We start from the raw sequence: 15558 nt of genomic DNA, 5'->3' as shown, positions 1-15558 counted from the left end.
TATGGGCCGGGTGCTGGAAGGTGGGGCTAGATTGGGTTGGGATATCTGGTCGGCATGGACAGGTTGGACTGAAGGGTCTGATTCCATGCTGTACATCTCTATGACCCTATGACTATTATAAACAGAGGTCCCAACACGGATTCCTGTGGAAATACAACTGATCATAAACCTCTCGTCAGAAAAACACTCCTCCACAACTACCCTGTCTTCTACAACCAAGCCAATTTTGTACCCAAATTACCAAATGACTATGGATCCACGAGACTTGATCCTTTAGACCAGCCCACCTTGAGGGGACAGTTTGAAAATGTTAGTTTTACAGGGGACCACAATTAAAAAGGGTAATTATATTCTCATCAGATTCCAATCTGGAGTAACAGGCTTTTGTTCTCAGTAATACACCTCAGGAAGGATACAATGGCCTTGAAGAGCATGCAGCACAAATTCACTGGAATAACATCGATCACTTAAAGGATTGTGAGAACAAGTCCCATGGACTAGGTTTGCTTCCTAAAGTGTTGAACATTACAGGTTACAAAATCAAGGTTTTAGACATAATTAAATATCCAATTGGAAAGATGGAGAAAAAGAGTTTCCTTTGATGCGGTAGTCGAGAATAAAAGGGCTAACTTTAGAATTACGGCGAGGCAGTTAAGGAAAACATTTCTTCACACAAAAGGGAAGTGGAAATCTGGAACTCCCAACTACAAAAGCCAGGAGTCTAAGGGAAGAGTTGGAGCTATGATGACTGAGACTTAGATTTTTGTTGGATCATATATCAACCATAACCTAAAAGAATGCTGAGGCAGAAGATGAATAGTCCCTACCCAAGCTCTTCTGCATTTCTCAAAAGCTTCAGAACTTTGGTCAATCTCACTTTGATGTGGAGGCAGCAGAGGAAAGATTCATTAGATCGCACAAGGCATTCCTCCCAGGGAGCAACAATGAAAGGCTGATTAAACTGGATCAATATTTTCTTGAATTTAGGAAAACAAGAGACAATTTCATTGAAATATTCAAAGTTCTTAATGAGTTTAACAGAGATGATATTTAGAAGTCACTCCCCCTAACTGGTGAATGTAGAACACAGGGGACAGTCTCAGGACAAGCAACTGATCATTTAGGAATCTGATAAGGAGAAATTTCTTCAAATAAAAAAGGTTGTGAATCTTTGGAATCTTCGAGCCTAGAGGACTGTAAGTGATCCATTGTTGAAACTACTTATGGTTCAGACAGAAAGATTTTGATCTCCAAGGAAATTGAAAAGGTGCAGAAATGGGTTAGAAAAATCGATCCATGGTTGCAGATCAGCCACGACTGTACCGAATGGCAGAACAAATTCAACAGGCTACATGGTAAATGTCTGATCTTACTTCTGACAGTTTACATTCATTCTATTGCTACAGTATTCAATAACTGCAAAAACTAAGACTGACAGAGCATCACACTCCAAGCAGTTCCATTTCTAGGACAAAAACATCACTAATGCCATTAACTACAACATAAAACAGAAAAAATAATTCAATCTCATTTAAACTACTCAAAACAGAACACCCAAGTCACTTAAATATTTCTTTAACCTCTTTAAAAGTCCTAGTTTCTCTGCAGTCTTCTCAAACAAAACATCTTCTCTGAGGTTACGTCAATGAATTTCTCGTTCACCTTCTCCAAAAACAAAAAAAAAAGGAAGACATTGTTAATGTGGCCAAATGATTTGCACTGGATGCTAGGTGGTCTGGGAAGGTGCCTGGACAGAAAATCTAATTAGACTGACATTTTTAAGTCCCCAACTGGTTCCTTGACATGCCAAGCCATCTCCTCATGTTCACCCATTGTACTGAGAGGTCTTACCTGGGAAGTCTTCTGATGGGAAACCTGGAATGAAAGAAAGCAGCTCAGGTTACACAAGCCTGCATTGACCATGCAGCAATTCACTCAACTCCATTTAGCAATGAACATACAAGACAGCACAAGAGACTACCCTGTAGGTTCTCCCCCATCTGCTTGGCCTTTCAAAGAATTAGCAATTCATCCCATAACCCTGCATTTTCCATATTAACCTGTAACATTTTCTTTTTCAAGTACATATTGAAATTTCCTTTCAAGGGGGATTAATGAATCTGCTTCCAGTCAACGAGGCAGAACTTTGCAGATTTCAACAACTGACTGCATTTTAAAACCAATTTTCATGACATAATATGGCAGGAGTGCACAGCCCTATGTGTTACTTGCTGCTAATGCTGTTTGGCACACCAGTAGTCCTGTGTTGTAGCTTCACCAGGTTGACACGTAATTCTGCACTCTCCATTGAATCAGGTTTGAATGCCTGGCGTAATGAAATTAGTAACAGTGGGGATATGCCAGACCATGAGGTTGCAGATAGCATGAAGCACGATTCTGCTGTTGCTTATTGCCTTCAGCGCTTCACAGATGCCCAACCAACTGCTAGATTTCTTTGAAGATTTTCCCATTTAACATACAGGTAGTGCCATACAAGGTGTTGAGGACACCTTCAATGTGAAGATGGGACTTTGTCTTCACAAATAGTGTGCCATGGTTACTCCTACCAATACTGTCACAGATGTACACATCTGCAATTGACAGATTGAGAACAAGTAGGTTTTCCTTTGCTGGCTCCCTCACCATCAGTCTAGCAGATACATCCTCTAGTAATTGACCAGCCCAGCCAGTAATGGTTCTACTGACTGAGCACGGGAGCGAGAGCGCGAGGGAGAGCGAGCGTGCGAGGGAGACAGAGACAGATAGACATACACACCGAGAGACAGAGAGACACACACACACACACACACACAGACACACAGAGAGAGAGAGAGAGAGAGACAGACACAGACACAGACAGACACCCCCCCGCACACACAGACAGAGACAGAGTACACGCATGGGATTCTAACCCGGTGTGAGCCAGTGTGTGCGCGCAGGAACCAAACTCTAGTGAGAATCAATTAAAGAGCTTGCTTTGAAGTCAGTGTCTAATGATCTGGATTCAGAAGTGGTCTGGTATCAAAGGTGTAGGCAAGAATCTATAAACACTATGATAAATGTGACTAGACCTCATGCTGCACAAACCAGCCCCACAGCCCAATGTTCTTCAGAAACAAAACCATAATTCTCAATGTTGTTTACCAATGTTGAAAGTTTACAATCGCTCCTCTAGGTTGCTGCGCTTTTCAAACAAACAGACAGGAAATGGATCCACAATCTGGAATGAGGCATTTCTAACAATCTCTCCTGGAAGATTATCCCAGCATTTTGAAGTAGTAACATTCAGCGAAGAGAATGCCTGATAAAATTCAGCCCAAGACTAAAGGATTGTTGTCAGATTGATAGGCAGAGTCAATCCCTACAGTAGTTTGCGCAAAGACACAGCTATCTGGGCACAAACAGATCAGGTCATTTCTCACTGTGACTCTGCAGTAAAATTGACTCAGCCAGAGGCTGGGAAGACAATTCACTAAGATCTACTACAGGGCTACATTGACCCAGGCAGGCTGGTGCTGAGGGTCATTGCATGAAAGGGTCAAGAAATTTCTAAACAAGTCATTAATGAATCCATTTCAGACAAACAATTAAATAGCAGTCACTGACTGAAGCATATGGACATTTCCTGTTGACATTTCAGAAAAAACAAGTGAATCTGCACTGTTTACCTGATCATTTATCAAATCAAACAATTCCCATCCTAACATCCTTCAGCTGATGCAGACCGAGTCAGAGGTTTTCACAGCCTGGATCCAGAACAATTCAAAAGCAGCCCATTGCAGCTCCGTTCCCTGTGCTCACACTCTGTCTTATTGATGGATGATGATACAGGAGGCTGTGCTGATCACATCACAGCCCTCCTGACCAATCACTCTCAGAACTCTCTAATACAATCTTATAAAGGGGTAATGCTGAGTCAAGATTCCAGAGAACCCCCTCCCTCCACTACCAGAATTTAAAAACCAACTTGCATGGTTACTAGCACGAGACTACACTGTCCAATGCCACAAATACCTATTTGGTTATTTTATAATGCAACAACTGCAGGGGAAATAAAATCAGTAAAGTTGCGCATCAACAAACCCCCTCCAAAACAATGTAGCTTGAAATATCAGGAACTAGAAGCAAGATACTGTAGATACAAATTTAAAAGATAAAATTGATGGGGAAAAGAGAGAGGTCATACTGAATCTTGAGAGGACGGAGACCAGGCAGGGGGATGACCAATGGAATGAAGAGAGGAAGGTGAAGAAAGAAAGTTGGGAGCTGGAGGAGTTAAAGACTTATGCTCATAATCCTGCATTCTCAGTTTCTGTAACAAGAATTAGAAGCTAATGCATTCCACTTTTCTCAGAACTGTTGTTGGGCAACATTAGAACGATTCTTCATACTTGAAACAAAAGCATAATGCTGGAGAAACTCAGTAGGTCTGGCAGCATGTGTTGAGAGATAAACAGAGTTAAATGTTTTGAGTCCAGTGACTCCCTGTGAGAACTTGCTCTACAGTTCAGAGAACGCAGGTCTGACAAAGGGTCAGACTCAAAACATTAACTTTTTTTTGCACAAGATGCTGACAGACCTGCTGAGTTTCTCTGAGCATACTGTTTCTGTTTCATATTTCCAGCCTCCACGGTTTTGTTTTTAATCACCCTTCATATTTAAAAATTTTTGAAGAACCTAGTTTTGATGGATTTTTGAGAATGAATGTATTTCATGTTTTGTGGAAATATCTAGTGTGAATTATTTTAGAAAGATTATCGACAGGTCACTGCAGACATGAGTTTTTTTTAAAAGCTCTCTCAAAAATCACATGACTGGTTAAGCAGTCTAATATCGACCCCTGTTGGAGCTGTTTTTGAACACAGATAGGCTTGGAGAGTTTCATCTGGTCTTTCATGGAGGACAAGAAGCCTACAAGAAAAGGTTGCCCAATTGATCTCCCATTTCTGAAAATAACACTCTCTTACTGAACTCTGTGAAACATATTTGGTACAGGATTGTAGAAACTTCTCAATATCTCCTGAGCAAGCTATGTCTGGCAAGACTACAGAGACAATTGTGTACGATTAGTGACTTGACCACACAAGCTAGAACACCAGAGAGTGAGAGAGCTGAGGTATTTCTGCACATTAACCTTTTGCCCCCATTAGTCACAGCGCTTTTATTTTCGGTCACCCAATCCATTTGGTTTCAATTTTGCTAAAGAAACAAAAGTGTGTTGTGGTATTATTTAGAAGGGTAAGTATTTATAACTCTATGTCACTAATGTGTGTGACATTCAAAGAAAATGCGATGAGTTATCAAGTTTTGCTTCAATAATAACCAATAAATGCATTTATTAATAAATCTGATTGATAGATCTTTTTGTTCAAACTCAGTATCAGATAAGACATTTAACTGGTCATCGCATAATTGGGAAAATTATTCTTATGTTGAGTTGTGACCTGTAGAGTAACAGGAATAGAGCAGCAATACACCCATCAAGCCTTGGATGCAACAACAGCAAGCAAGAGGGAGAATGTATGTGAGTGCAAAAGGGATAGAGACAGCACAAGTACTGGAGCAAAAATGACATGACTTGATTATGTGAATCACAGAAATATTTACACAGACAGGGTATGTGGAAGACCAACAGAAAATGCAAACAGGCCAACAAAGTGGGGATACGTGCAGAAAGAGGACAGAGAGAAGGAGAGAGAAGATTAGATTAGAATACTTACCAGTGTGGAAACAGGCCCTTCGACCCAATAAGTCCACACCAATCCTCCGAAGTGCAACCCACACAGACTTACTCCCCTACATTTACCCCTTATTTAACACTAGGGGCAATTTAGCATGGCCAATTCACCTAACCTACACATTTTTGGACTGTGGGAGAAAACCAGTGCACCCGGAGGAAACCCACGCAGACACGGGGAGAATGTGCAAACTCCACACAGACAGTTGCCTGAGGTGGGAATTGAACCCGGGTCTCTGGCGCTGTGAGGCAGCAGTGCTAACCACTGTGCTACCGTGCCATCCACAAGGAGTAAAGAAGGTAAATTCAAACTCAGGAACAGAAAGTAGGGTAGGGACATATCATGGCTAGTCTGCACCACAATATCAGTTATACAGAATAGTGGTGAACTGTTTAGAAACTGTGGTTTGAATTTTCAGGACAGAGGTGAAGGTTGAGAGACTTTAGAACTCTCTGCCTCAGAAGGTAGTGGAGATGAAGCCATGATATTTATAAGACAAAGATGGAAGGATTTTTGTTAGGCAGGGAAAATCAAGGGTTAAATTAAGTAGCAAAGAGCACGTAGTTTGAAACAAACAGAGCAGGTTCGAAGGGAAAAATTATCTACTTCTGCTCCTGCTTCATATGTTACCCATAAATATCTGTCAATCTCAGCTCTGAGGTTAACAGCTGATCCAAATCAGCCCATCATTTTAGGATACAAACTACCCTTCGTGTGGAAGAATTATTTTTCATTGCCCTCCTGGCCAGCCTAACTCTAAATTCTACAAAATGCGTCATATTGTTGTGAAAACCAAAGCAAATACTTTCTACTTGATCAAATCCTTCATCGGTTCAAAACTCAAGAATTTTTTTTTAGCCTGCCCTGATGAAATCAAGACAGCACTGACTGCAATTCTAAGATCAATTCAACTGTGCCCTCCGAAACTGATGACTATACTCCTCAGAATGCTACACAGGATGGAGGGAAGATAGAAATACACAGGAAAGAGAAAAGATAGAGTGGGGAGGCAGAGAGAATCAAACAGAGAAAGATACATCAGAAGTAGAAAATTAAGGGTGAGCACCTGCCACCTGACACTGTCCCTCGGCCCACCTTACATTGTGACAAACAGAATGTGCAGCATTCACCAAATAACTGGATTCAAAGTCAGGATTACTCAGGATTACTGTTATTTGACCATTCTTCTTGAATTCTGGACTATATCAGACTGCGCCTCAATCATATTAGAGGACTGCATGGGTGGAATAGCATAGCTCAGAGCAGCTGTGGTTTTTCAGAAGAGAGATCATTTCACTGCACTACATGATATTTGTTCTGTCCCTCAGTGTATTTGTTTTTATGTCGAGAAGTTAATTGAAAGCAAAGTACAACCAAGTTTGAAGGACAAGATAACTCTCAACAGATTGAGCAGAGATTTGCACAGATCTACCAATGTTCAAGAATTAGCAAAAAGGGTTTTTGTTCAATCTTAAGAACATAGAACATTACAGCGTAGTACAGATGGCCTTCCATACCAGGCAACATCCTGGTAAATCTCCTCTGTACCCTGTCCAAAGCTTCCACATCCTTCCTACAATGCAGTGACCAGAACTGTACACAATACTCCAAGTGCGGCCGCACCAGAGCTTTGTACAGCTGCAACATGAACTCATGGGTCTGAACCTCAATCCCCCTACCAATAAAAGCCAATACCATATATCTTCTTAATAACCCTATCAACCTGGGTGGCAACTTTCAGGAATCTATGTACATCAAAATCTCTCTGTTCATCTACACTACCAAGAATCTTACCATCTTCCTAGTACTCTGCATTTCTGTTACTCCTTCCAAAGTGAATCACCTCACACTTTTCTGCATTAAACTCCAGCACTGCAGCTTACCTATGTTCCTCTAACTTGCAACATCCTTTGGCACTAGCCACAACTCCACCAATCTTCGTTCATCCGCAAATTTATTAAACCATCCTTTTATAACCTCATCCAGGTCATTTATGAAAATGACAAACAGCAGTGGCCCCAAAACAGATCCTTGCGGTACACCACTAGTAAGTGAACTCCAGGATGAATATTTCCCATCAACCACCACCCTGTCTTCTTTCAGCTAGCCAATTCCTGATCCAAACCGCTAAATCACCCTCAATCCCACGCCTCCATATTTTGTGCAATAGCCTACTGTGGGAACCTTATCAAACACCTTACTGAAATCCATATACTACATCAACCACTTTACCCTCATCTACCTGTTTAATCACCTTCTCAAAGAACTCAATAATGTTTGAAAGGCACAACCTATCCTTCACAAAACCGTGTTGACTATCCCTAATCAATTTTTCCTTTCTAGATGATTATAAATCCTGTCTCTCATAACCTTTTCCAACACTTTACCCACAACCGAAGGTTCAAAGTTTGTGAGAAGATTTGTAGCTCGGGTGCTCGTTGTTGTGGTTCTGTTCACCGAGCTGGGAATTTGTGTTGCAGACGTTTCGTCCCTTGTCTAGGTGACATCCTCAGTGCTTGGGAGCCTCCCGTGAAGCACTTCTGTGATCTTTCCTTCGCCATTTGTAGTGGTTTGAATCTGCCACTTCCGGTTGTCAGTTCCAGCTGTCCGTTGCAGTGGTCGGTATATTGGGTCCAGGTCGATGTGCTTATTGATTGAATCTGCGGATGAGTGCCATGCCTCTAGGAATTCCCTGGCTGTTCTCTGTTTGGCTTGTCTTATTATGGTGGTGTTGTCCCACTACTGACAACCGAAAGCGGCAGATTCAAACCACTATAAATGCCGGAGGAAACATCACAGAAGTGCTTCACAGGAGGCTCCCAAACACTGAGGATGTCACCTAGACAGGGGACGAAACGTCTGCAACATAAATTCCCAGCTCGGCGAACAGAACCACAACAAAGTAAGGTTCTCTGGTCTTACACCAGGGTAGTCTCTAATCCCCTTCTTGAACAAGGGAGCAACATTTACTATCCCCCAGTCTTCTGGCACTTTTCCTGTAGACAATGACAACATAAAGATCAAAGCCAAAAGCTCTGCAATCTCCTCCCTAGTTTCCCAGAGAATCCAGCCCAGGGGACTTTTCTATTTTCACACTTTCCAGAATTGCTAACACCTCCTCATTGTGGATCTAAATCCTGGCTAGTCTAGTAGCCTCTATTTCAGCAGTCTGCTTGACAATCTTGTCGTTTTCCAGTGCGAATACTGACAAAAAATATTTATTTAAACACTTCCCCTATCTTCTTGGACTCCATGCACAACTTTCCACTACCATCCTTGATTGACTAGAGAAAGATTAGGGCCATTCTTTTATTCTTGATATACTATAGAAGGTTTTAGGGTTTTCCTTGACCCTACCTGCCAACGACTTCTGATGTCCCATCCTGGCTCTTCTTAGCTCTCTCTTTAGGTCTTTCCTGGCTAACTTGTAACTCTCAAGTGCTTTAATTGAGCCTTCATGTCACATCCTAACTTAAGCCGCCTTCTTCCTCTTGACAAGAGAATCAACTTTTTACGTAAAACACGGCTCCCTCACTTGACCACTTCCTCCCTGCCTGACAGGTACATCCTTATCAAGGACATGCAGTAGCTGTTCCTTGAATAAACACATTTCAATCATGTCTTTCACGGGATGAGGGCATCGCTGGCTAGGCAGCATTTACTGCTCAGAGGGCAGTTAAGAGTCAACCACATTGTTTTGGGTATGGAGGCACATGTAGGCCTGACCAGGTAAGGATGGCAGTTTCCTTCCCTAAAGGACAAAGTTTTAAAGCTGCAGTACAATAGTTATTGTGAAACATTGACATTCATGATAATGGCATCCATTTCATAACATTTAACTTTCTCTTTTGTAGGATTTGTATGTCAACATCTGTAATAATAAAACTTTTTGTTACACTGTATGTTTTGACTCAAAGAAGTCAAAAGTTACCAGGTGGATAGTTAAACAAACTAGCAAGTTACTAGCACTTCAGAAAACTACTACCCTTTCAAAATATTTATTCTCAATATTCATGGAAAAACAGAGGCTAAATACTGAATTGACCAAAAACAGAAGAAACTATTTCTAATAAGAGGCACCAACTAGTGATTGAGCACAAACCCCCAATACTGGCCACAGCTCTGCTGGAGAGCAACAAGTAGATTCACAACTGAATGCCAGCTTTGGGTAAACTAACCCACTTTAATGACCTCAGGTCAGCACCAACCAATTGAACAACTGTAAAAACTGGCCACACTCAGCAATCAACAGCTCTTTAGACAAAGAAAATGGCAGTGGACTGTGTGTAAATGTAGCATGAGCGTGTGGTTTCAGTGTCAGAAAGACCAGCAAGTTCCAAAACCACACAGAAGTGTTAAGCACTGGATGATTAGATGGATTGCGATAGGCCAAGACACAAGTGTTAAGACAGCAACAGTACAACTGAGGGAAACAATTTCACATACCACACTTGTGAACATACTGATTAGGAGCAGGTGTAGCAACCCTAAGAGCGTGATTCACCATTCTGTAAGATCATTGCTGATCTGATTATGATAGAGAAAAAGTCTGGACTGCAGGTGCTGGAGGTCAGAATGGAGTGTGTGGTGCTGGAAAAGCACAGCAGGTCAGGCAGCATCTGTGTAGCAGGAGAATCGACATTTCAGGCATAAACCTCTTCATCAGGAAGGGGGCTTGTGAGTTAGGGCTGAGAGATAAATGGAGTGGAAAACGTAGCTGAGAAAGTGATAGGTGGATGAAGGTGAGGGGGAAGATGGTAGGTTGGGGAGGCGGGGGGGGGGAAAAAAGAGTGATGGTCAGGTCTGCAGCGCAGTGCTGAGTTGAAGGCTTGGGACTGGGATAACGTGGGGGAGGGTAAATGAGGGAGCTATTGAAATCCACATTTATCCTTCCACATCCGTCAGAAATTTACCTGTACCTCTACCAATGTCATCTACTGCATCCATTGCACCCGGTGTGGTCTCCCCTACATTGGGGAGACAGGACGCCTTCTTGCGGATTGTTTCAGAGAACATCTTTAGGACACCCGCACCCACCAACCCCACCACCCCATGGCTGAACACTTCAACCCCCCCCCCACCCCACCCTTTGCAGGTCCTGGATCTCCTCGACTGCCAAACCCTAACCACTCAACACCTGGGAGGAGAAACGCCATCACTCCCCCCTTTGACCTATCATCCACCTATTGCGTTCTCAACTATCTTCCTCCCCCACCCCACCCACCTCCCATATATCTCTCAGCCCCAACCCACAAGCCTCATTCCTAATGAAGGGCTTATGCCTGAAACGTAAGTTCTCCTGCTCCTCAGATGCTGCCTGAGCTGCTGTGCTGATCGGATTATGACATTAACTCTTCTTTCCTGTTTGCCCCTTATACCGATAGATTACTTTATCTATCCAAGTTGATCATCTTCTACTCCCCAGAAAAGTATGTTCCATAGGCTCTCAACACTCATCTCCACCCGCATTAAATGGCAGACCCACAGTTCTCATCTCTCCCACCAGAAAAAAACATCCTTTCAGTATCCGCCCTGCCAAGTCCACTTGGGATCTTGTGAGCTTCAATAAGATCATCTCTAATTCTTCTAAACTCCAATGGATGTGGTCCAAATGCTTCTCAGGATTGACCGTTCTCAACAATGTTCCTTCTGCCTCACTCAATTCCCCAAATGTCCAGCAATGTAAGTGAAGTGGCTGAAACTGGGTATCCAAAGTCTTAAAAAACACACACACACACAAACTCCACTCCTATAATGAGCAACCAGTTTTAAGCAACAGCGAACCTTGGATTTATAATCAGTTTCTGCTCAGCCTGCCAGCTAGCCATCAACTGGAGGAAAGGTTTTGAAATAACGGAGCAGCTTTAACAAAGTCAAAGACAATTTGAATATCAGCTCATTAAACAAAAGGCCCGAGTTAGAAAGTGAGTTGACAGGGTTGACGGAAATGCCTGATGTTTCTCCCTCTTTTTCCCAGGATTGCCCTCACTGGGATGGGAGATTACCAGCATACAAACTGCCTGTCTGTAGCTCTGTCTCAGAAACAAACTACAAAGTTCAACTATTCATTTAATCAGGTACTTATTTTTACAACGTCCCTCCCTCAAATACTGGGGATTCAGTGCATAGCTACTCAGTGTCCCTCCTCAGGTACTGTTAGCAAATGCACAATTATTTACAAGAACAGCTAGCTCACACAAGTTTCTGTTGTTGCTCACTTTCACTTTGAATGACATTTTGCAAGAACCCAAAGGCTATTCAACTTCTGAACTTTCACTCTCTCCCCTGTTGCCCCCACACCCCTACAGTTTCACAGAGTATTTATCCCTCAACCAATGTTACTAAAAAGAAGACACCCAGCTCATTATCAGATTGCACACAGCAAGATCCCACACATGATAAAGCAATCATTTATTTTCCCTACATTGCATCTCTCTGGTTCAGAACAGCATTGGGATTTCCAAAGACCACAAGAGGCACAAAAATAAATGCAAATCTTTCCCTCTTTCTTTACAGATGTCCTCATTCAGTAACAGCAACAAGGGTGAGCTATCCAACTCATCCTGTGTCTTCAGCCACCAGATTCTTCCTTCCCATGACTGGCCCCTCTCTACAACTTCTGGCCTGAGATCTGCTTCCCCACTAAAGAACGCATTCCCACCCACCCCTACAATCCTTGGTCCTCGCTGACTCAAGCTAGGTAACATATTCAGTGCTAGTCAGCTTCACACACATCTCCTGCTGGTCTCATTCAGGGTCCAAGGAACTTGAGAAGGCCCTGAATTTGTAAGAACACAGAAGCAGAAGTAATCATTTGACCCTCTCAGCCTACTCCATAATTCAATAAATCAAGGCTGATCTGACTGTAGCCTCAGCTCCACCTTCTTATTTGTACCCCTTATCCTCAATTCCCTCATCTATTAAAAATCTTTTACTCAGCTTGAATACATTTAAAGACCCAGATCCACTGCTCTCTGGGAAAGACAATTCCTCACTCTAAAATGGGAGTCTTCCTAATCTTGAACTATGTCCTCTAGTGGGAAGAGGAGTACTAGATGAGACATACCCCCAATATTCACCCCATGCAGTCCTCTCAAAATTTTTTGTGTTTCAATCAGAATACTACTCTCCAATGGGTACAGGCTCGACCTGTTCAAACTTTCCTCATAAGTTAACCCCCTCAATCCCAGGGAGGGAAGCGAACTTACTCTTAATTGCTTCTAGAGCAATTAAACCTTTTTTCCCAATAAGGAAATCAAACTGTACTTAATACATCAGATAAACCCTCCCCAAGGCCCTCTATTGCTGCAGTAAAACTTCCCTACTTTTATATTTCATTCCCTGGCAATAAACACTCAATCGATTTGCTTTCCTAATCACTTGCATAGTAACTTCTTATGATTTATGCACTACAATATCCAGATTCTTCTGTACTACTGGGTTCTACATTTCTCTCCATTCAAATAATATGAAGTTTTTCTATTCTTCCCACTAAAGCAAGCAAATCCATCTTGCCATAAAATACTATATTTGCCAAAGTTTTGTCCACTCACGTATCATATCCATGTCACTTTGCAGACTCACTAGCTTCTCTTGACAACTTAATTTCCAAGCTATCTGATGTCATCGGAAAATTCAGCAACTGTACGGTCATCCTCCCATCCAAATCATTGATAAATAAATTGAGATACCAGCACAGATCCCTGTGATACTCCATTAGTTATAGCTTACCATCCTGAAAATGACCCGCTTATCCTTAAATCAGGAATGGAAAAAAATTAAAGCAGTAGATTCCAGTGACATCAAACACTCAAAGATGCAGAATTATGTGATAATGAATATGGTGTGAATGGCTTTGTTTCACTAGAATGTTGCAGGCCTACCATTAACTGGAGTTCCACCTAACTATAAGCCAAGTTGTTGGAAAGATGACAATTGTTATTGCATCACACCCCAACCTCAGCAGAAGCCACTCATTGTCCAAATGCCTGAGACCACAAAACTGCTGGTCAGAAAGTTCTGGAAACTGTTCCTGCTCTTCACCATACCATAAGTTATAGGAGCAGAATTAGGCCATTTGACCCATCGAGTCTGCTCTGTTATTTGATCATGGTTGATATGGTCCTCACCCTCATTTTCTTGCCTTTTCTCCATATCTCTTCAACCCATTATCAATTAAAAATCTGTCTAACTTCTCTTTAAAATTTACTCACTGTCCCAGCATCACCACACTCTGGAGTAACAAATTTCTCTGATTCACAAAGCTTTGGGAGGAGTAGTGTCTCCTCAACTTGGTTTTAAATTTGTTGCCCAGTATTTTAAGACTATGACCTCTCATCCTAGAATACCCACAAGAGGAAACATCCGGTCTATTTTACCACACCTTTTGTCATCTTGAATATCTCAATTTGATCTCCCCTCATTCTTCTAAATTCCTGAGACTATAGGCCTAATCATACATTCTCTCCAATCAGATGCAAATGCATCTGTCCATGACAGTATCAGTAAGAGTGACCACCGCACAGTTCTTGTGCAGATGAAAGCCCATCTTCACATTGAGAATAACCTCCATCATATTGTGCCAAGTGGGACAATCTTCAAATAGATGCAGCAACTGAAGACTGGACAACCAGGTGCTGGAGGCCACCAGCAGCAGGATTGCACTCCAGAACAAACTGATGGCAGTCTCATGGCCTGGCACAGTCCTCACTCAACCATTACCATCAAGCCAGAGGATGATCCTTGATTAAATGGAAAGTGCAGAAGGACATGCCACAAACAGCACCAAGCATACCTAAAAAAAGTGTTAACTTGGTGAGGTCACCAAACAGGGCTACTTGCATGCTAAACAGCACGAGCAGCAAGTGATAGATCGAAATGATCCTACAGGTCAGCTGGTTGTGGAGAATAGGAACAATTAAACAACTCACTGAAGGAGCCTCCACAAATATTCACATCCTCAATGACGGAAGAGTCCAGAATATCAGTGCAAACAATAGGAATCATTCATAACAATCTTCAGCCACAAGTGCCGAGTGAGTGATCCATCTCAGCTTCCTCCAGCGTCCCCAGAATCACAGATACTAGTGTTCAGCCAATTTGATTCACTCCACGTGATATCAAGAGATGGTTGGAAGCACTGGATATTGCAAAGTCTACAGGCCCTGACAAAGTTCCAGCAATAATACGGATGATGTGTGCTCCAAAACTTGCTGCTCCCTAGCCAAGCTCATCCAGTACAGTTACAAAACTGGCATCCATCCAACAATGTTGGAAATTGCCCAACTATGTCCTGCACACAAAAAGGACAAATCCAACTCTCCCAATTACTGACCCACCACCAGTAAGGTAATGGAGGTGCTATCATACAACATCTGCTTAGAAATAATCTGCTCTGCGATGTCGAGTTTGGGTTCTGCCAAGGCCACTCAGCTCCTGACCTCAGTCAAACAAGAACAAAAGAACGGAATTCAAGGGGTGTGGTAAGAGTGACAACCCTTGACATCAAGCAGCACAGTGGCTCAGTTTTTTGCAAGGTTTGTAGCTCAGGTTGAGGTTTAGGGTGTAGGCTTGCTCGCTGAGCTGTAGGTTTGACATCCAGACGTTTCATTACCTGGCTAGGTAACATCATCAGTGGCGACTTCCGAGTGAAGCGAAGCTGTTGTCTCCTGCTTTCTTTTTATATCTTTCTCCTGGATGGGGTTCCTGAGGTTTGTGGTGATGTCATTTCCTGTTTGTTTTTTGAGGGGTTGATAGATGGTATCTAGATCTGTGTTTGTTTATGGCGTTGTGGTTGGAGTTCCACGCCTCTAGGAATTCT

The 15558-nt window shown here is 42.4% G+C and overlaps 1 protein-coding gene across 2 annotated transcripts in view; it reads right to left on the bottom strand.

Moving 5' to 3' along the window:
- Positions 1–15558, bottom strand: part of LOC132829722 (rho guanine nucleotide exchange factor 12-like) — a 134676-nt gene that overhangs the window by 107134 nt on the left and 11984 nt on the right. For both annotated transcript variants that reach the window (XM_060847093.1, XM_060847094.1), the window contains exon 2: positions 1852–1875. In XM_060847093.1, coding sequence (XP_060703076.1) covers positions 1852–1875 — 24 coding nt within the window. The remainder of the gene's footprint in view (positions 1–1851; positions 1876–15558) is intronic.

This window comes from Hemiscyllium ocellatum, chromosome 29 (genome assembly GCF_020745735.1).
Source record: "Hemiscyllium ocellatum isolate sHemOce1 chromosome 29, sHemOce1.pat.X.cur, whole genome shotgun sequence".
Taxonomy (NCBI): Eukaryota; Metazoa; Chordata; class Chondrichthyes; order Orectolobiformes; family Hemiscylliidae; genus Hemiscyllium; species Hemiscyllium ocellatum.
The sequence above is the reverse complement of the archived record's forward strand: the minus strand, read 5'-3'. Positions and strand labels throughout refer to the sequence as shown.